Below are 20626 nucleotides of genomic sequence, written 5' to 3' on the forward strand. Positions count from 1 at the left end.
TACGTGTGCAGATGACGTTTTGGAGGAATTCCCTTAGGCGGGTTAATTTCATGGGGCTGCAGGCACATGTGGCTCCCCCGTGAAAATCTGCAGGCAGCGCTGGGGCTCCCTGGCTTGTGTGTTTGCAGGGCTCTAAACAGTCATTAACTGTCTCTGTTTCTTCTTGTTGTCATTTAAGATGGTGGTGGACATTCTTGGGTGAGCTTAGAATCTTTGGGCCCCCAAAATGGAAGTTTTATGTTCTTGCCTGTAAAGCACGAGGTGAGAGCTTATCTCCAGGGCCCGAGGCTTTGGGCCCCAAGCCTAGAACAGCTTCTGACGCTCTGCTTCCTGCAGGGTGCGGACTTGCTGGAAAGCAGGGGTCCCCTGTTTTTGGTCTTTGTAAGCATATTGGTATACAGAAACACAAGAGCCCAGGCTTGCCGGGGAAGGCTGTGCGTGTGTGCGTTGGTTTCAGGTCACAACAGCACACGTGTTGGATTGGTGGTGTGGGGCAGGGACTCACAGGCCATCCTTGATGATTTATAACGATTTTTATCAGCAGCTTCCTATTTACCTTAAAAGAATCAAGACCAGCTGTACATCCCTGTTGTGGGTTGGTGGTATTCAGTCGCTAAGCTGCGTCTGACTCTTTGAGACCCCATGAAGCACACCAGGCTTCCCTGTCCTTCACTATCTCCTGGAGCTTGCTCAGACTCATGTCCATTGAGTCAGTGATGCCATCCAACCATCTCATCCTCTGTCATTCCCTTCTCCTCCTGCCCTCAATCTTTCCCACCATCAGGGTCTTTTCCAATGAGTTGGCTCTTTGCATCAGATGGCTAAAGTATTGGAGTATGTGAGTTGGTATCAGTGGTTTTATATAAATCTAACTTGCTGGAAAGCCGGTTGTTTGCCATACTGAATAGTGTTTTGTTTTTTTTAATGAGTATTTTAAAAATTATTTTTATTTTATTTTTATTTTTGGCAACACTGGGTCTCCATTGCTGCCCATGAACTTTTCTCTAGTTGTGGCAGGCAGGGGCTACTCTCTCATTGCAACACACGGACTTCTTATTGCAGTGGCTTCTCTTATTGCGGAGCACGGGCTCCAGGGCTCATGGGCTTCAGTAGTTGCAGTGTGTGGGCTCTAGAAAGCAGGCTTAGTAGTTGTGGTGATGGGTTTAGTTGCCCCGCAGCACATGGGCTCTTCCTGGACCAGGGATCAAACCTGCGTCTTCTTAATGGGCAGGTGGAGTCTTAACGCCTTGATCCTCAGGGAAGTCCCTGTTATTTAAAACAACTTTCTTGTAAAAACTGTTTGGCTGTACCAGGTCTTAGTTCCAGCATGTGGGATCTAGTTCCCTGACCCAGAGATTGAACCCCGGCCTCCTGCCTCGGGAGCAGAGCCTTAACCACTGGACCACCAGGGAAGTCCCATGAATGCTGTCGTTTTAACACAGCTACTGCATCACTGCCTGGGATGTGTCTGGTGGGATCCAGGCATCATGATGCCTTGGAGTACACCATACTCCATCTAAAATGCAGGGACTTTATCCTTCGTCTCCTTGAGCTTGTATTTCCATTTACTTCTCCCAGAGGATTTTTTCCTAATGTAACATGTTTCTGTGCTTGAGAATCTTCTATTGATCTCTCTGTCAAGTGTCTTCAGCACGAGGATGTCTGTGAACGCAGACATCAGCTCTTCACATTTTGTTCTACCAAAAGATACTAATTGCTTAAGAAGTTTTCTAGATTGAGTTTTTACAGAATTAGTTATTAGTATAATCTTGATCAAAACAACTGAAAATAATATCTTATTGAAATGCAACTATCAACTAGATGGATTTTTAGTTCAGGCTGTCTTTCTGTGGTATGAATCCGCCTGCCAGTACAGGAGATGCGGATTTGATCACTGGATTGGATAGATCTCTTGGAGAAGGAAATGGCAACCCACTCTTGTATTCTTGCCTGGGAAATCCATGGACAGAGGAGCCTGGCAGGCTACAGTCCATGAGTTTGCGAGAGTTGGACACGACTTAGTGACTAAACAGTCTTTCGGTGAATAGTGCTTATATCTAAAACAAGGCAACTTTTTATTTAAAGCTTGTAAGTTTTTGGCTTAAGCGCTGAGAAACCTTGTTGTGCGTGCTTGTCACTGGGAACGGCTCGTTCTCATTGGATGGCTCTATTGGGACCGCCCCTGTGTTGGTCAGAGTTGCGTTGAAACCTCCCGTCTTGTGGAGGGAGCTCACTCAGTCCAGTCAGCTTAGCTCCATGCCACCATTTCCAGGCCCTTTCTTGACCCCCTCTCCCCACACCTTATGCTTTTGAGAGGCACCCTCTGGACAGTGGGGAATGGCCCTTGTGAAGGGTGAGGGGCCCTGTGGCTGTTTAGGCGGCGGCTTAGGAAACTGAGGCCTTGGATGTTTGGTCTCCACAGGTACCCCAGGCACGTGCCCTCACCCAGGCTTGGTGACCCCTGGTGCACAGCAGACGCACGCGCACCCTCACACGCTCGCTGAGGCATCCCCACCTCAGCTTTAATTGCTGTTGCCTCCGTTCTTTTTCTTTTTCATTGAGTTTATTTATTGTGGCAAAATATAACACAGCATTTATGCTTATCTTCTTTTTATGTAACCTTGAATTTTCCCTATGAGTTTATTGGAGAATTAGCAACATACACATCATTTTAGGAAGTGGAAAACCAGCCGAATGTGTCAGAAGATGCACTGTAATGTAGTGAAGACCGAGCACGTGGAGACTGGCTTCCCCGCAACGCGTTCTTCCGGGTGGAAATAAATTACTTGTATAAATAGCCTCTTGCTGTCTGTGATTCAGTCATAACAAACAGCATTTTTACATATAGCACTGTAATGCTAGTACCGGAAATGTCTTTTCCTGGCATTTTTTTCCCCCCAGTAATTGTTCTTTACTTGGAAATACATAGTAGACATAATAGAAAAACAATTAAAAATAAGAAAAGTATTTTTAAAGAGAGTTCCTCTAAGATGCTAACACTTAAAAGTTGCCTTTCGGTCCTGTGCGTTTCATTTGACAATTTGCATCAGGTCCTAAAGTGTGAGTCATTCAAATGTTTTACAGCCAGAAGCAGAAGCACCTTTTAACGTTTATGCTTAATATTTACAAAACTGGATTGAGTTGCAGTTTTATCTTTTTTTTTTTCCCCCTATTTTGTGAAGAAGACAACTGAGTTGTCAAAATGACCAGACGAGAAAAGTGAGGGCCAGGTGGGGGTTTGCTGCTGTCTTGCCTACATTGCAAGTCGTCTTGTGGCTGCAGCTCTGGTCGCCCGGGAGCGGCTCTAAGACACCCGAGTTCTCTTCCGGAGTGTGAACACTCTGGCTGTGTCACTGGGCTTTGCCTTCTTGGATCCCTGCTGGCCCTTCCCCACCTCCCTGGGGCTCGTCCTCTTTTGCCCTTTGGGTCTGAGGTCGCACTGAGCCTCCTGGCTCTCTGGGGCCCTGGGGGTGGGTGCATCTGGCCGGCAGGTGGGCTCCTGGGCCGCGGGCTCGACATTCCCCGGGCTGTAGGCTGCCAGTTGGCAGAGGGCCACGGCCGCCGTCTGCTTCTGCTCATCGCTGTCAGCTGCACGTATATCCTGGGCCTTCCCAGTGGGGCTGGGCACCGGGGCCTCCACAGAGCTGGGGTCAGGCCCGTCCCCAGAACTTGCAGGTTCCCTCTGCTGAGTTGGAGAGGGGGTGGGGGCAGCGGCGGGCTCGGCTCCTCGAGGCGGGCTGCACACAGAGGGCCTTGAGGTCAGGGCGTTGCAGGGGTCCTTCACTGAGAGGTTGAGGGGCGCGTCCTGCGGCTCCACGAATCCTCCATGGGCAGGGCTGCACGTGGCAGCCGGCTCAGCCTCTGGTTTCGTGGACAGGTTCAGCGGGGCCGCCCTGGAGCCGTCCTCCGGGCTGGAGGGGGCGGCCTCCAGGCTCCCCAGCTGAGTTGGAGCATCTGTGCTCAAGGCCTCGAGGCTGGAAGAGACACAGAGGGCGTCACAGGGACCTTGCTAAGGGACCCTGCCCACAGGGAGTTTGGGCAACTGCCATCCCCTCTGACTGAGCCCAACCAGAGACATTACTTCAGAGGTTTGGAAAATGGACTCGCTTACCTTTTCGGAGATGCCGCTCTGTTTTCTGGGGCCTGGGAATGTGGGTGCTCCGTGTTCTTCTTGATGGGCTTGAAGGCTGCGAGGCCCTGTTCAGGTGGTGGGATCCTTCCTGGGGCACTGGACGCGGGCGCATCTGAGAGGCCGCACAGGCCAGCGCACGGCTGGCTTGTCTGTGTGAAGTTGGTGGGACTCGGCCTTCCCGGGGAGCCTGTGGCCGCGCTGCCCGCGCGTGGGCTCATTTTGGTCCCTTCCGTGTCCCTTTGCCCATCTTTGGAAGGTTCTTTAGCCTCGGGAGTCGGACTCTGCTTCTCCAACTCTGTGTGTTTTTTGTGGGAGTTGGAGGAGTTTAACTTGGAGGGACTCAAGGCCTGGTAACCCAGGGCAGCTTCTTCCAGTAGATGTGAGCTTTGGTCCCGTGAAATGCCAGCCACGGGTGGGAGTCTGAGGCCGTAGGAGGAGAATGCAGACTCGGGTCTGTAAAATCCGTAAGGAATTGGCAGGCTGGAGTGATACTGCTGGAAGAATCTGTAGTGGTCGTATGTGGATGGAGCCGGGTTCAGGTGCTTAGGGATGGGCCCTGGGTGAGGCAGGAAGTGTCTTTGGTCTTGGGCCCCGTAGACAGACAGCAGGGGGCTGTCACACTCGGGCGAGTTCCCTGCGAGTAGATAGGGTGAGTAGATGGTGGCCAGTCCATGCTCCGTGTAAAAATGAGGCGGGTACTCCGTGATGCTGGGGTGCACATACGGGGAAGTTGCGCCAAAGCCCTTTGTGGATGGGATTTTATGTGGGAACTCAGGTGTGAGGAAAGGTGAGCCAGCTCTCCAGGGGTAGCCGGGGGCGTGGAAGGCAGACTTGGTGTGGAAGGAGGAGGCTTTGGCAGGGGCGTGGGTCAGGGCCAGCGCTTCAGGAGTTTCCGTGAGCTCCTGCCCTTTGAGTCTGTGCTCCCCCACTGGAACGAATGCTGAAGGCCGGACAGCTCCTTCCAGAACAGGCTGGGTGCCCACGGCAGCTTCTGGGGCTGGGCTTGGGGGTACTGCTTCCTTGTGGGGAGTGGGCTTCTGTCCGAGGCACCTGTGGGGCCCGCGTGCGTGCAGGTCCAGGTTTTCCTTGATGTCGTCCTTGGCGAGGCTGTGTTGGAGCTTGGCATCCAGGTGTGAGAGCCCGCTTGGGACTGGCTTGGAAGAGGTGGGCTTCACCACAGGGTCGGGCTGATTGGTTTGCTTAGGGTCCGAAGAGTTTGGTTTGGAGCACTTGGGAACGCGATCTTGTTCGGACACTAAAGTGATGGAGTTTTTACAAAGACCGTATTTCATGTGGTTGAAAAGATGTGATTTTTCATTGCAAGTAAAGGGACACTGGAAACACTTGTACTTGAACGGCTTTCCTGGGGGCCTGGGGATGTAATGTGGCTTTTTTGGTTTTCGCTCTTTGAGAAGGCTCATTTTCCTTCTGTGATTTGGCGTCTGAGCCCTGCTGGCTCCTGTGTAGTTCAGCCTTGTTTTTAAGGAAGCAGGTCACCGTTTCTCCTTTGCTTTCCTTTCTGAGCGCTTCTACTTGAAGCCGGCTTCACGGGCTGTGGGTGTGACCAGGGAAGTCTTGCTCATTTGGGGACCAGGAGCTGAAATGGAGGAGCAGAGCTTTAGTGTCAGGATGTTGGCTAACAGGCTAATGAAGAACCAGCCTGAGCTCCCTGGCTCATGGAGGAGGAGAAGCAAAGGCCCCCCCCAGGTGATGTAACTGCTGAAGGAGGGGCAGGTATGAGACGGGCATCAGCCGCCCCTCTACGATGCCCCAGGTGCCACCCCCACAGTGCTTTCTGTTACCGTAGGGGAAGTGTGGTTGCAGGAGGGTTTAGTGGCGTTTCACAGAATACCTGTAACTCTTTGGGTTTTGGGAACCTTTAACCTGTGATCTGAGGCCTCATGTGTCAGGAAGGTTGTGCACCCAGCTGACCGAGTGACTATTGAGATCCCGCCCCCGTCTGTGTGCCTGGGGTTTCTGGACGAGTCCTGTTACCTGGACCAAGTGCTGAGCTCCAATGCGACCTGAGAAAGCCTGGGCTCACGCGTGCCTGTGACATTCACACTTGTGCTCACTGAGAGCAAGGCGAGTGTGATTGTAACATTCAGTCTATCTGTCCTATTTAATCACAGTGTTCTGTTCTACGAGGGAATATTTAAAAGTGAAGAACAAGTAAAAATGCGACATCCCCTCCCAGGCAACCCCCCGCCCGCTTCTAAATTCACAAATGAAAAGTCAGCTTTCTGAGTAGTGTTTGTGTTGGCCAGCATACAAACATAAGTGCTGTGTTTATGTTGATTTGAATGATATTAAGATGTGATGAGCCTGTGAGTAAGCAGTTGTCCTCATGTGGTTTCGCCTTCCACTGCCCACCTCGGGTAGTAGCCCATCCCTGCCTGTTCTGGCCTTACCAGAAGGCAGAAAAGCTTAGCAGCCCTCCTGGCAAGAGGAAACCAGAGTGAGTGGTGCCTAATTTTAGAAATGATTGGATTCTGGGAGGAACGCAGCCCAGCCTTTAACCTGTAGAAGGGGCCTCTAGATTTCTTCCCCAGGGTCCTCCTGTCCCTGCCCACCCCCCAAGCTTAATCTCCCGAATTTCCTTCAGAGGCTGCTCTGCACACCCCTGGGCTCTCACTCTGCTTTATAAACTGAAGCTGAGAACAAAAGACGTGAGGTCTGGGAGGATCTCGGCAGGGCCGGGTGCGGCTGCGTGTCCAGGACCAGCCCATGGGGTGACTGTGTCTTAGAGAAAGCCTGTGGGTGGGGAGAGCTGGGGGCGGTGGTGGTGAGGAATCAAGGCCGGCACTTTAATTTGCATAAAAGAGTGTCGAAAGGACTTAGCTTCTCAATATTTTTAAACACTTTAAAAAATAAACTTATAAAGGAAATAACTTGCAACTGCAGTTTTAAGGAATGAGTAAATATGGTTAGTTCTGAGCCTTGTGAAATTGCTTGTATAAAGCATCACCTTCTAGACATCGGGTTGGTTAAAACACTGAGCTGGAAAGCAGCCCTTTAAAAATAGAGAAATATGCATGGGAAATCTAAGAGACTTGTTTTCACAGAATAAAGCGTAGCTACCCTCTGTGCTGTCTCACACATTGAAGATGAGGTAATGGGTAGTTTGCGAGAGGAGGGCTTAAGTGGAGGGAATGGGATTTTAATTTCACTTGGATATCTTCTTTAAAAAAAAAAACTGATCTTACTCTTAGCAGACTGGTTCCTCTGCTTATTATTTTCATATTTCTTAAAAACACAAAGAACCACTCTTCCCCCCAACAAGCTGCCTCTGTTAACCTGTTTTATTGTCCCATCCCCTTGAAAACGTGTTTCTGAGAAGTGGTTTGGGTGGCCTGCTGACTTCTGTCATGGGGACGGTTTCTGGAGAGCAGGTTTGCTTGGGTGCATAGTTTGGACGAGAAACTAGATTTTTGGCTGCCCCCTAATTGGAGAGGTGGGTTCCTCAGGCCGTCTTTGGGGTGTTCATTGGTAGGGTACCAGGTGGGCAGCGGCCAGCCCGGCGGCACCTGGTGCCTGACTCTCGCCCGTGTTCCTCCTCTCCCCCTGGGAACAATTGCGGGAACTACACGCAGTATGAAAGCCCAGCTTGGTTAAACATGTGGTCACAGCTTTGCGTCTTCCTAATTTCCCCTTTTATTAAGGGAAAATGCGAAATAGTTTACGAGTTCAGTCCATACCTTGTGGGGCAGGTGTGCCCTGGGCTATAAAAGCATTATTTCCTGCCTCCCGTCAGGAAGCTATTCCAGCCAGCTTGGGGCCAGCCTGATAAGTCAGGGCAACCTGTGCTGGCACGTCCCATTATGCTCCCTGATTCTGAAGGCGTGAGAACCTCTGCAAGTCAGGTTCCCATGATTGTATAGGATATGTTATGGCAGAGATCTGAAAACTGATGATTTCATCACTAGCTGGAAGCACGGTGATCAAAATGATGACAGTTGCAAAACGTTTCATCAAGTGTGATCCCGAGAGTCCTGGTGGTACCAGGAGTGAACACAGACACACACCTGCTGCACCAGCCCGGACCCGCGAGCCCAAACCAGCTGAAAACCCCTCGGGTTTAAGATGACGATGGTGTTAGCTTTAAAAGCACTATTGTTTGATGTTGCTCATACTTTGAGGCCAAAATATAAAATAAGCTCATTTTGGTTAAGTTTTCTCAAAGGTTTATAGGAGATCTGTTGTATGTAAGTTTTCACAGCATTACTCAAAATAATAGTTTGGGAATTAATTGCTCCTATGTTAACATGTACTTTTTTCAGTCAGATGATCTTGTGCCCGCAGTTTTGGTCTGAACCTTTTGTTCTTTGGTCGGCTATCTTAGAAGGACAGTGAACAGGTTTTCAGGGGATGGTTTCCTTGGTGCCAATGTTCTGGGAGATGAGAGTATTCCAGGGCGCAACTGTTGGAAGGCGAGCCTGGATGGAGTCACAGGGGCAGCAGTTTTAGTAACTTTGAGTAAAGTGACCTCTCCAGGGTTGCACAATTCACTAATTAAAACAAGGGAGTGCAGCTGCTTCAGACGCTGATGGAGACGAGCTAGTTCACTAGGTTATAAAAATGCAATCATGTCAGAGAAATAAACGGGGTAAGATTGAGGCTTCTGTAAGCTTCCAAAGGGGACAGCCTCTAGGAAGATGATGTCAGTCCGTGGGTTCTCTCTTGCCCAGGTGAAGTTTACAGGGTGAGAAGCTAAAGCTGAGTGCCCAGGACTTCGTCAGTCTGGCCATCCGCAGAAACAGGGTTTACCCATCTCTGGTCAGTTTATATCTGCCAGACCTGGTGCAGGCTGGCAGCGGGGTGGGGATGGGGGAAAGAAAGGGTGTTGTTGCCAAAACAATATAATCCAGAATTTAAGTTTGTAAATAGGAAGTTTAGATTAGCAATCAGAGGTGAAGTTTTTTCTGAAGGGGATAAGATGGGTGTTTCACTGTCCTTGTCCTGGGAAAGCTGGTACAATCTAGGGGCTGGGGGGACCATACAGGGAGAGGTTAACAAACCAGGGTCCGCGGTTTGGCTTTCCTGGGAGAACTGCAACGTTAGCATGTTAGTTGAAAATGCAGATGTTAGCCTAGTCCTAGAAGGTTATTTGTGGGACAGCGTCTTTCACCCTTCTTACAGCTCTCATTGGGTCAGCAGGAGGCGTGGGGAGCCCTGCATGTTAGGTCAGGGTGCTGTCCTCGAATGCGGGAGGGGGTCCCCGCCTGCCTTCCTGCCTGCGAGCAGCTGTTGGCGTGAGGCCTGCCCTCAGTTGTGCCCTCAGCGGAGTCGGGTCCCACCCTGAGGGGTGTGGGTAGGGAGCAGGGCCACAGGGACACCGTGGCCCCTGGCCCGAGCCCACTCTGTTTCAAAACACCCTCCCGTGACCCCTCACGTGCCGCCACCCCTGCCCACGTCCCACCTGGAAACCGGGGAGCCGGCTGCGGCGTCCCCTCCCACAGGCCTGGGCAGCTGGATGGTGCTGCCCACATAGTGCGCTGAGCCACCTGTGGTTTCGTGTCCACGGGGCTTTGTCTGCCTGTTTCGGAAGCACTGAGGTGCCATTGCACGTCTCTGAATAGCCTCCTAAGTGTGGACAAGTGTCTCCATAGTTGCCAGTCGTTAGGGTGATAATGAGTGGCCAGTATGTTTAACAATTTTCAAGAGAGTCTGAACTCCGAAAAATAGGCAAGAGAAAGATGTTTTTGAACTTTGATAGGACACAATAGAGGTAATTACAGCTTAACTTTATGGGGCATTGCTGTGACGTGCCGGGTAGCTATGCGTGTCATGCGTACTAACCTCTGCACTGGAAGAATCTTCCACCCTCCCCGGTGGTGTCCAGCTGCCTGGCAGGGAGCCTCGCCAGGTAGCGCGTTCTGAAGGGCATGCTATAATTACGATATTGTGATGTGGCATTATTGCATAACTCAAGGACACGCCATTGTCGCCTACCCACTGGGGTGTCGCAAGAACGAGATTTGTGAGTTTTACTCCCAATTGAGCTTTTCCAGTGATTAACCACCACTCCCTCCCAGACTTTCAGTTCTTTAAAATGAAGGATAAACATGAGGGCAACCATGACCTAGGGTAAAAGATAGTTTTCTGGAATATAGTTTGGAGAAATGGATCCAGGAAGACAACCAGGGGCTCTTTCTGGTTTCAGCCAGAGACCCTGGGTTACAGACAGTGTTCAGCAGTGAACACACAGCTTTAACATTTGGGACACCTCCCTAGAGCCAGAGCCCCAAACTGCCCGCCTCCTCCTTAAAGCACCGGGTTAAAGCATTGGAAGGATTTGGCTGATACAAAATAAAAATCAGGATAACAGGTAGACAGGTTTTCATTACTTTAAGTCTGATGTTGGCCAGTCTGACCAATAATTTGATCAGTAATTGTTTTCATGCAAATTTATGAGAAACTTTTTTAAGAGTAAGAAAATTCCCTTTTTGTATGTACAGAGATCCTTTTTAGTTAAGATGTTTTTTGTTTTCTTGGTAAGCTTATGTCAAAACAGCACTTATTTTAAACTCCAAAAGGTTTGAATTTTTTTTCCTCTTTAATTTTTAATTTAAAATTTTTGGAGAGAGAATACATTCACAAAGTTTGGAATTCAAAAAGCACAGTAAAAAAAAAAAATCTCACTCCCACCTCTGCTCCCCAGGTCTCTTCCCCAGGGACTACCAGTGTTAATCATTTTTTTAATCTAAAAGGTTGTAAAATTAAATTACAAATTAAGATCTGCAACTATCTATATATATGTGTGGTCCTTTTATGTTGAAACTTGTGAATTTTTTAAGGTGAAGAACAGATAAGCATAACATCAAATTGAGTTTGGGTTTAAAGTTGTTGAATTTTATGGTAGAATTGAGAACTTCGCATCCAAATAAACTCGTTTATACTCTTAGAATAAAGTGTAAGCCTTATTAAAAGTTTTGTAATAATGGTCTCCTTTCCAGCAGTGCACCTGCTGGGTCCTGAGTAATCCGCAGAGAAAAGACCAGGGCAGAGAGACTCTGGGCAGGTGATTCACTGAGCAGATAGTTTTAAGGTATATCTGAGAGGAGTTTTGAAAGAAAACTTGCGTTTGAGAAGAAGAAGTAGTAGGTACTTACCAGAGGTGGGGAGGTAGAAGCTGTGGCTGCCGGGCCGGAGCAGGACCTGTTCTCACGCTCGCTCTCGCTGAAACTGGAGCCGGCTGTTCCAGTGGGAGGGATTTAATGTAGGAGTCGAGCCCTCGGGGCGTAGAGATGCACCTGATATTCCTCCCGCCCGCAGCTACGATTCATGTGTTTGCACCCACCAAGCCGGCCAGCCAGCGCCACCTCCATGCCTCACGGCAGCTCCCTGCCCGGGTTTCCTGAGTGCCAGGGTAGTGCCGCCTGGCTCTTTGTGAACTCGGGGGTTGCACACATTCGAGGTGAGGATAGAGGCCTCCCAGGGGAGCTGTAGTGTGTGCAGGCGGCGGCAGCCAATGCTGACATTTAGCCTGAAATGCATCTCTTCTAACGGATGCCGACAGCCCCAGTGTCCTCCCCGTGAGGGTTTGACGGAACCTTTGTCACCCTCCACCCCGGGGACTGGGAGACCTGCCCGGGTCCTCCTGGAGAGCCGGAGGGGGGCCGCCTGGGCTGCCGTGGGGACCTGCCGGTGCACGCCCAGGACCGGCCCTGAGCGAGGCTGTCCTGCTGCCTGGCTGTGTGCTGCTGTTGGGAACGGCCTCCACGCCTTTCCTTGCTCCCCCTTGTTTTCTCTCCAGATGATTAAGACACTTAGTTTGTGATCCGGGGCACCCCCACTCCCCTCCAGCTGCTTGCTGTTGAGTCACTGGCTGCCTCCATGCTCTCCTGGAGGCCGCACGTGGTGCAGGTGTGGGGACGTGGAAACGGGTGTGCGCGGCGTGGCTGCCAGGGTGGGCCTACCAGCCCAGATGCTGTTTTAGTGTTTTCTTTTTAGGCTTAAGATTTTACTTGGCTTTACCTTCACGTTTAATTGAAAAAAAGGTCTTTTAGTTACTTTCATCCAAATCAGACGTCCACATAATTTAGAGCTTACAAAAAATAGTCCTGTCTTACCACAAAAACACAGTGGTTCCTGCTGCTCCCCTCACCCCCTGCTGATGACAAACCACCCAGAGGAGGTGGCTTAAAACACTTCCATTTTTATGATCTCAAGATTTTTCGGGACAAGAGTCTAGCTTGCTCCAGGCCGGCCTTGTGTGCTATGGCATTAGTGGGCACTCGGCTGCCTCATGTCCTGGGGGAGCAGCTGGTCCCTCCTCCTCCCTTTGTTTTCATCCAGAGGCCTCTCCAGGAGGGTGGTCAGTCTTATTCCATGTGGGACTCAGAGCACAAAGCACCATAGGACCCCACTTGGCTCTCTGGGTTTGAAGGAGGGGAGGGGCCCCAACCTCTCAGTGGGAGGGTGTCACTGGCTGCTCCCCTCCCATCCCTCCTGCCAGGGGCCCCACTTGGACCTTTTTCTTAGCTGATGATTTTGGAAATTTACCTCCTTGATTACAAGTAACATTATTCTGTTGCTTGTTTTGTTGCCTCCACCCCCCTCACTGCTCCCGGTTTTGGGTGTTGTCTGTTGCCTTTATAGGAAATGAGAGTGTAGCCCTTTAACTCCTCTCCCTCCACGCCTGCCTTCCCTGTCATCTGAGATTCCCTCTGCCTCTTTCCTGAATTGGAAGCCAGGCTTCCTGGATCTCATATTGTCTTCTCTCTTGGTTTGATCCTTCGTTTGAGTATAAATGAAGCACAGCCCTTTAGTAGGCTCCTTAGAAAGAATGCAAGACAGGCGAATCTTTGGGACCCTGAATGATTGGAAGTGTCTTTTTTCTGCCCTTATATCTAGTTGATAGTTTGGCTAGGTATAGAACCTTAGGCCAAAAAGTATTTACTGTCAGTGTTTTGAAAGTGTTTTCTGTTGATCTGGCCTTCAGTGCTGTTTCTGAAAAGTTTGATGTGATTCTGATCCCTGACTCTCTTCCTGCAACATTTTAGTACAAAAAAGTTCACACACATAGATGAGTCGCATAATTCACATAAGTGAGTGCTCAGACTCCCAGCACTGGTTCTGCGGTGGGCGTTTTCTCTGCCCTGCCGCTCAGGGTCTGCCACAGCCCCTCCTCTTTTCTACATGTTGGTCTGTCTCAAGCATTTGTTGCATTTCAAAGACAGACGTGTTCAGCAGGCATGTTGTTAACTATTAATACTTCTTTTGAAGGTAGAAGTCACATGTGATGAGGGCACAGGTCCCAGGAGTACCCTTCCGTGAGTCCTGGGCATGCCTCCTGTTGGGAGGTCGAGCACTATGGTCACTACTCGGAAGCAGCTGCTGGCTGGATTCTCTTGCATTATAGATTAGTTTTACCTGTGGTAAAATTTTGTGTAAATGGTGATTCCTGATTCTTCACATGCCATTGTTTCTTTCCTGTAGGCTCTTTTCTCTGTTCTCACCTTCCTCAGCTTTCTCTTCTGGCCCTTCTACCCTGCTATTGAGATGTTTGGTCTCCATGAGTTCGTGCGTGTTCTCTGGGTGTTCCTTTCTTAGTATCGTATTCTTAGGTAGTAGTTGCAATAGGCTTCTCTTATTTCTCTGAGAGTTTTAATGATGGCTTTTGACAGGTGGTGCTGTTCCCTCTGCAGTCTCCGTGTCTTCCACAAAGGTTTTCTTTTTTCATTGTGATCCCTCCTTCGCCTGCTTATCTTCGCCAGAGTTTACTCTCTCGGTGGGGCAGGGGGTGGTTAGGCACTTATTGAGTGTTTATTCGATGTAAGGCCCTGTGCTGAGGTAACATTCTATCTCTATTAATCCATTTAATCACTGCAGTAACTCTTTGAAATGGGAACTTTAGGAGCCTGATTTGCAGAGTCAAGCAGCACAGACAGGGTAAGTAACTTGGCCAAGGTCACCCAGCCTCAAGGACAACAGAGCAGAGTCCTCTCGGCAGTGAAAAGGTTGCGCTGGGGGAGGGATGCCATGTCTGTGAGTTGAATCAGGGACTTGCACTCTGGGGCTGCTTCTGAGTCTTGGCTCCATTCTTTCATCCTCCTGTGACTTAGAGTAGTTATCTGACCTGGGCCTCAGCTTTCCTATGTGTAGAAGTTATCCTGGAGGCCTCTACTGGATCTTTTGGAACCTGGTGGGTTAATTACAGTATCCCACCAAATTGCCTTTGTACAGTGGGAATGGTATGTGTCACAGAACAAAACATCTTTGATGAAGGAAGCAGATCACTTATACTTTCGACGTTACCAGATAGTTTTACTTTCAGTTGTTAGCGCTCCTTTGGGATATGGCATCCGGAGGAAAGGAAAAGGAAATGGAAACGCTACAGAAAACCCTAAGCATAATTTCAGTCTCTCGAATTTTGGTTGTCATTAAGGACAGTAAGCCCTAACCAGCTGCCAAGATGACAGTCGTTAAGTTCTTCGAGATTAACATGCTCTTTTTTACTGACTGGCTGTGCAGGCTTCCGTCGTTGGCACGTGCAGCTTTCTTTAGTTGTGGCAGGTGGGGTGCGGTGTTGTTGCGGAGCACAGGCTCTAGGCACACGGGCTTCAGCAGTTGCAGCTTGTGGGCCTCGGAGCGCAGGCCCAAGGTCTTTCCTGGTAGCTTATGTTCATGCACATGTGCTCACTAGGCCTTTGTTCATTGGTTGGAGAACGAGTCCAGGGGATCAGGACAGACACATTCCCAGACTCCTGGGGGAGGCCCAGGACCAAGGCTCCTGGTGCTGCCCTGCCCCCGTGCTGACCACCTCCCCCAACCCCCAGTTTCAAGCCTTTGGCCTGTGTGATCCACCTCGCTTGAGCTGAGTGCAGTGTGTACAGGGGCTGGACTTGTGCCCTCCGGGTCTTCAGGGTCCTCCCTGTCAACATGTGAGAGCTGGGCCTGCGAGACCAAGTGTAGGGAGCATGGGGCACATGCCGGCCGAGGTGGGGGCTTTGTCAGGTGAGGTACTTGGTGTCTCATTAAAAAAAAAAAAAATCTTGAGGGTATCAACTGATCTCTTGCTTATCAAATAGTTGGAAAATGGAAATGAAAGTAGAGTTTATTTGGCTGTCCAGTGAGGCAGGCCAGGGGATGTGGGAGTGTCCGGGGAAAGTTTTATTGTCGGCCCTTTACCTTCCTTTGATGAGTAAGTGGACGGCTTCATTTGTAACTTGAGGTCTGAGATGTGTAATGCATTACTTGAATTTTAATTTGCTTATGATCCCAGTAGGGCTGGTGTCGGAACGTCTGTGGACTGGAGCTGCTCTGCTTTGGAAGGGAGCATACCGGCCACTTCCCAGCCTGGCCACCCTGTGTCTTGTGCTCCCGGACGGTGGCTGTAGGGCTTCCGGTTTCGGTGTCTGTGGCCTGTGGGCAGCTTTTGTGCCGGCAGCTCCTGAGACTCCTCCCTGATGACGCCTTCCCCCAGGGAGGTGTGGAGCCCAGCCGAGCTGAGCTGGACCCAAGGCTCCTCCTCACCTGGCCAGCCCGCGTTGGGGCCCGGGCTGGGAGGAGGGGTTCTGCTTTGGGCAGGGTCTCTGAGCCCAGCGAGCCCAGCATGATCTGGGCTGTGGATTCTGTGTCTCAAGTGAAACTTGAAACCATGAGCTCCGGCTTGTTTTGTCTTTGGCTGGGAGACTGATTCAGGTTTGTGAACTTGGGCCAAGATTCGAGGGTTCCCACAGCTTTCCTCTCCTCTTCCCCTCTGCCTGCCCAACAGTGTCTGCCGATGTTTCAGGGTCCTCGCTGGTCTCTCATCAGGCTCGTTATGGTTTTCTGGGGGCAAGTGACGTGGTGCTTACCTCCTTTTATTGAATTTGTACGTATGTATGTGTTTGTTTATTCATTAAACAAATTTTTTTCAGCTGTGCCACGTGGCTTGTCGGATTTTAGTTCCCTAAGCAGAGACCGAACACATGCCCCCTGCACTGGAAGCACAGAGTCCTAACCACTGACCCGCCAGGAAATTCCCTGAATTTGTGTTTTAAAAAGGCTTTTTACCTGATGTCTCTGGATATGTTCACAACCACATGTAGAAGTTGCTCATTTAAAGTAAACAAGGCCATGGAAAAGAATTAGCACCCCGATTTGTTTTTGCCTCGTGCTACAATATAACGTCAGTGAAAACATAGCAATAAAGGAGCTGTGTACAGACTAGAGACAGTGGGGAACAGGCCCCTGTAGTCGCTCCCTTGTTCTGGTCGAGCCGGGCTGCCAGCCCTCGTGTGTGTGGTGTTGCATTGCTCCGCTGGCCTGGCTAACTTCCTGAGCTTGGCCTCCAAGGCCACTGTAGAGCTCTGCCCGTGGCATGAATCTTTTCTCCTTTTGTTTCCAGACGTTGTTTCAGTTCTTTTTAAAATCTCCCTCGGGTCCTTCACTGTGGTTTTCATTCCTCTTCTTATATGTTTAGTACCCTAGGCCTCCATTTCCAATGTTATCTTTTTTTTTTTAAGATTTATGTATGTATTTTTGGCTGCGCCGTGCCTGTGTTGCTGCACGAAGGTTTTCTCTGGTTGCTTCTCGAGTAGTGGGGGCTACTCTTCGTTGTGACGATGGGCTCTAAGATAGCACTGGCTCAGTAGTTGGGGCGCACGGGCTTAGTTGCCCTGCGGCATGTGGAATCTTCCCACAGGGATTGTCTGCTGCATTGGCACGAAGATTCTTAACCAACTAGACCACCAGGGGAAGCCCCGCCAGTGTTATCTTTTAGGTTCTGTTTTTATCTGGAGCGCTCGGGTTTCTGTCCGTTGTGGCATCTGAAGACTCTCCCTCCCATGTGTGCTTTTCTTGTGTGATTTTACCATGACTGCTTTTCACTCCACCTGTTTCGAGGCAGCTGGTTATGATGTTTGCCCAGAACCTGGGGGACAGCTGGAGCCGGCTCCCTGTGTGTCCCTCAGCACGGCTCGTCCCCTCAAGGTGGTTCATGTGGCCCGGGCGGGCTTTGACTCCTCGTGGAACCTCCCCTCTTGCAGGTTCCTGGAGGGCGCGAGGCACTGGTGGCAGCTGTGCTTGTCCTTGTTTCCACCAGGAGTTCGGGCTGGGTGGCCTGGAGCTGTGCAGGGTCTCAGCAGGCCCAAGGCCGCGTGTCCCAAGTCGGCCTGGGTGTCAAACCCCAGCCCTTGGCTGTAGAGCAAGTGGTGCTCCCAGGCATGCTTGCTAGAAATAACCAAAACAGCAATTTGAGAATCTTTATTGAGTACCTCCTGGGCACCAGACATTGTTCTATGAGTCTTCTTGGTCACCCTGGGGACCGAAGCTTTCAGGTGAGAAGAGGAGGGCCGGTTCAGAACCAAGGGAACGATTGCCCCCTCTTCCTCCAGCCCTGTGTTGGAAGGTTCCTGTCCGCAGGCCACCACCACACTGCCACAGTGCCTGAGCTGGGTCCCTCTGCCGAGATCCCCTCCCCTTCTGGTTCTGCGGGAAGGGTATACATGAGGCGGAAGTCAGGCGGTGGCCGTGCACTCCTGGGCCACATCCTGTGGCAATACTTTCATGCATGGTGTGTGTGGACGCTGGTGTGCTGACACTGTGATGCAGCTGCTCCCCTCGCCCTGTCCTGTCACGGCTCCTCCCCCTCCTCCAGGACTCCTCCCCTCATCCAGACCCAGAGGCAGTTCCGTGGTGAGGTGTGCCAGCTCTTCAGCAACGTGACTGCATCCTCCATGTTGGTGGCTGGGAGGCCAGGGGGTGGATGTGAGCATTGCAGCACATGCCCAGAGGTCCCCCTTGTCCTTCTGTCCCCTCGCCATGCCCAAATCCCGCCAACACCAGTAGCAGAGACAGAGGGAACAGACGTGGGTAGTCCGGCCACTTGGCGTCATCCGTGACTGACACAAGTTGCTATTATACTTGAGGACATGAAAAGCAGACATCGTAGGGCTCCAGGGATAAATGGACGAATCTGGTGTCATCCTGAGAACTCAGAACACCTCTCTCCATTGCTGACAGTTCATTTATGAAAGAGAATAGTGGGATGAACTGGAATAGCAGGGAGCCTTGTGTAAGACTTAGGCAGCAGGAGACAGGCCTGATTCTGTGGGTTCATGTAGGGCTGTGCCGCTGTGGCTGAGCGGATGCTTGCTTAGACACAGGAGCATTTACAAATGCTGCACATTTACTAGTAAGGCTGTAAAACAAGTCTCAAGAAATTTCAAAGAACCACTGGTGTACAGTCTACATTCTTTGACCAATGAAACAATGAAATTGAAAGTTGGATACAGAAAGATAAAGGCATGACATGAGTATTTAGTTTGAAAATATATAGATTTCTAAATAACACAGGAGTTAAAGAAGAAATCCCAAAAGAAATTTTGCAATAAAATTGTAAAGATAGAAATGAACAGTAACACAATTGTATATCAGAACTCTCCAGATGCAGCTAGCAGCGTACTTACAGGGCAGTCTAAAACTTTAAGGAGGAATTGTGAAACCATGGCCCGCGGGCCCAAGCTGGCCTTGGCCTGTTTTTGTATGGCCTTGGAGCCAAGAGTGGTTATTCCTTTTTTTTCCAACAGTGTTTTCTTTCTTTCTTTCTTTTTTTTTTTTTTAAAGAAAAGGGAAGCAGTCAGTGGTCTGCAGAACCTCACTGTTTGGGCCCTGGCCCTTTGTAGAAACTGCTGCTGACCCCTACCTTGCTGCTGCTGCTAAGTCGCTTCAGTCGTGTCCGACTCTCTGCGACCCCATAGATGGCAGCCCACTAGGCTCCTCTGTCCCTGGGATTCTCCAGGCAAGAATACTGGAGTGGGTTGCAATTTCCTTCTCCAGTGCATGAAAGTGAAAAGTGAAAGTGAAGTCGCTCAGTCATGCCCGACTCTTAGCGACCCCATGGACTGCAGCCTACCAGGCTCCTCCATCCATGGGATTTTCCAGGCAAGAGTACTGGAGTGGGGTGGCATTGCCTTCTCCAGACCCCTGCCTTATCCCCTTTCTAATGTTGTGAGGAGGAGAAGAAAGGCTCAAACTGCCAAGGAAAGAGCGAGGGTAGTAGCAGGGGAGACAGTGAAGGGGAACACAGGAAATGAGTGAGGGAGAAGACACAGGTTTGCAAGAATCATTGGCCAAAAATGCCTCCCAAAGAGAGAGACTTCCGGCTCATCAACAGAGCAGGAGGGGAAGCGTATAAACCATAGTAGACACCCGGATGGGGGCTATAAGACAGGTCTTGCAGAGAATAAAAGCCACATGTTCAGACTGTCTTTTGCTGGTAACTTTGATAGTTCAGACAAAAATAGACATTCTTAGAAAAATATAAGTTATCAAAACTGACCCCAATAGAAGTAGAAAGGTAACTTATCTGTGCTTGAAGTATCCTTATTGATTACTTGAGATAGTATCTGCTTATCTATGAGATTTTAAAAATAGGTTCATTGGGATATAATTTAATTCTGTACAGTTCACCCATTTAAAGTTTACAAATCAGTGGCTTTTAGTTTATTCACAGAGTTATGCACCACAGTCAGTTCTAGAACATTTCATTACCCCCAAAAGGAACCCCATCCTCCTCAGCGATGCACAACCACTAATCTCCCTCTTATTGCTGTGGATTTTCCTAATCTGGTTGTTTCTGATAAATAGAATAATACAATATGTGGTCCTTTGTGACAGGCTTCTCTCACTTGGCATGATTCAAGGTTCATCCACGTTGTAGCGCGTGTATTTCGTTTCATTTTTTTGCTGAGGATTACTGCCTAGTATGGTGTATTAGTTTGCTCAGGCTGCTATAACAAAGTACCCAAGCTGAGTGGCTTGAACAACAGTTCTGGAGGTTGGGTGTCCTGAGATCAGGGTGCTGGCAGGGCTGTTTCTCTCAAGGCCTTTCTCCTTGGCTTGCAGATGGCCACCTGCTTGCTGGGTCTTCACGTGGTTGCCCTTTGATCAGTGTCTGTGTCCTGGATGGACAATAGCCCTGCTGGATTCTGGCCCATCCATAGGGTCTCATTTTACCTCAATTACCTCTTTAAAGGCCCTGTCTCCAAATGCAGTCCCATTATGAGTTACTGGGGGGATACAATTCAGTTCCTAGCAGGACAGACCACATTTTGTCTATCCATGTGTCAACGGATGGAGATTTGGCTGCTCTTTTATGTTCCCGCCAGCAGGGCATGGGTTCCAGTTTCCCCATATCCTCACCAGCCCCTGTCATTTTACATTAAAAAAAAAAAAAAAAAAAGTAACCAACCTAGTGGGTCTCTCATTATGGCTTTGATTTGCATTTCTCTGATGACTAATAACGTTGTCATCTATTCAAGTCCTTTGCCCAGTTTTAAATTGGGTTGTCTTTTTGTTTTTGAGCTATACAAGCTCTTTGTATTTTCTGGATTCTAGACTCTTCGATCAGGTAGACAATTTGCAAATATTTTCTCCAGTTCTGTGGTTGTCTATTTTCTTGATCTTATACTGTGTCATTTTTGATGTAGAAATTTCACCCCCCCCCTTCTTTTTGGCTGTGCTGTGTGGCTTACAGGATGTTAGTTCCCCAGGGCTTAAACCTCC

General features: G+C 49.7%; 2 protein-coding genes across 7 annotated transcripts in view; one reads left to right on the forward strand and one right to left on the reverse strand.

Moving 5' to 3' along the window:
- The window catches only part of TBCD (tubulin folding cofactor D), a 148834-nt gene that overhangs the window by 50371 nt on the left and 77837 nt on the right, over nucleotides 1–20626 (forward strand). The window contains exon 1 of one of the 6 annotated variants that reach the window (XM_086356813.1): nucleotides 15559–15778. The exons of 4 other annotated variants lie outside the window; for them this stretch is intronic. The gene's annotated coding sequence lies outside the window, so the exon portion shown is untranslated. Of the gene's footprint in view, nucleotides 1–15558; nucleotides 15779–20626 lie in introns of those variants that run through there. One more of the 6 variants, XM_086356812.1, reaches the window with a different exon arrangement.
- Nucleotides 2545–11319, reverse strand: ZNF750 (zinc finger protein 750). The gene is made up of 3 exons (XM_086356814.1): nucleotides 11245–11319; nucleotides 4112–5729; nucleotides 2545–3974 (listed from the first exon to the last, which is right to left on the reverse strand). Exons 2-3 carry the CDS (start codon nucleotides 5551–5553, stop codon nucleotides 3305–3307), a joined length of 2112 nt encoding a protein of 703 aa, XP_086212940.1. The 5' UTR covers nucleotides 5554–5729; nucleotides 11245–11319; the 3' UTR covers nucleotides 2545–3304.

This window comes from Bos grunniens, chromosome 19 (assembly GCF_055505025.1).
Source record: "Bos grunniens cultivar Pamir isolate PY7600 chromosome 19, Bosgru_T2T1.0, whole genome shotgun sequence".
Classification (NCBI taxonomy): domain Eukaryota; kingdom Metazoa; phylum Chordata; class Mammalia; order Artiodactyla; family Bovidae; genus Bos; species Bos grunniens.

Excerpts from the sequence above, each read along its gene's own strand:
- ZNF750 (XM_086356814.1), bottom strand. The coding sequence starts at position 5,553 with ATGAGCCTTCTCAAAGAGCGAAAACCAAAAAAGCCACATTACATCCCC. Across the intron at positions 3,975-4,111 it reads AGAGCGGCATCTCCGAAAAG|CCTCGAGGCCTTGAGCACAG; the intron begins GTAAGCGAGTCC and ends TGTCTCTTCCAG.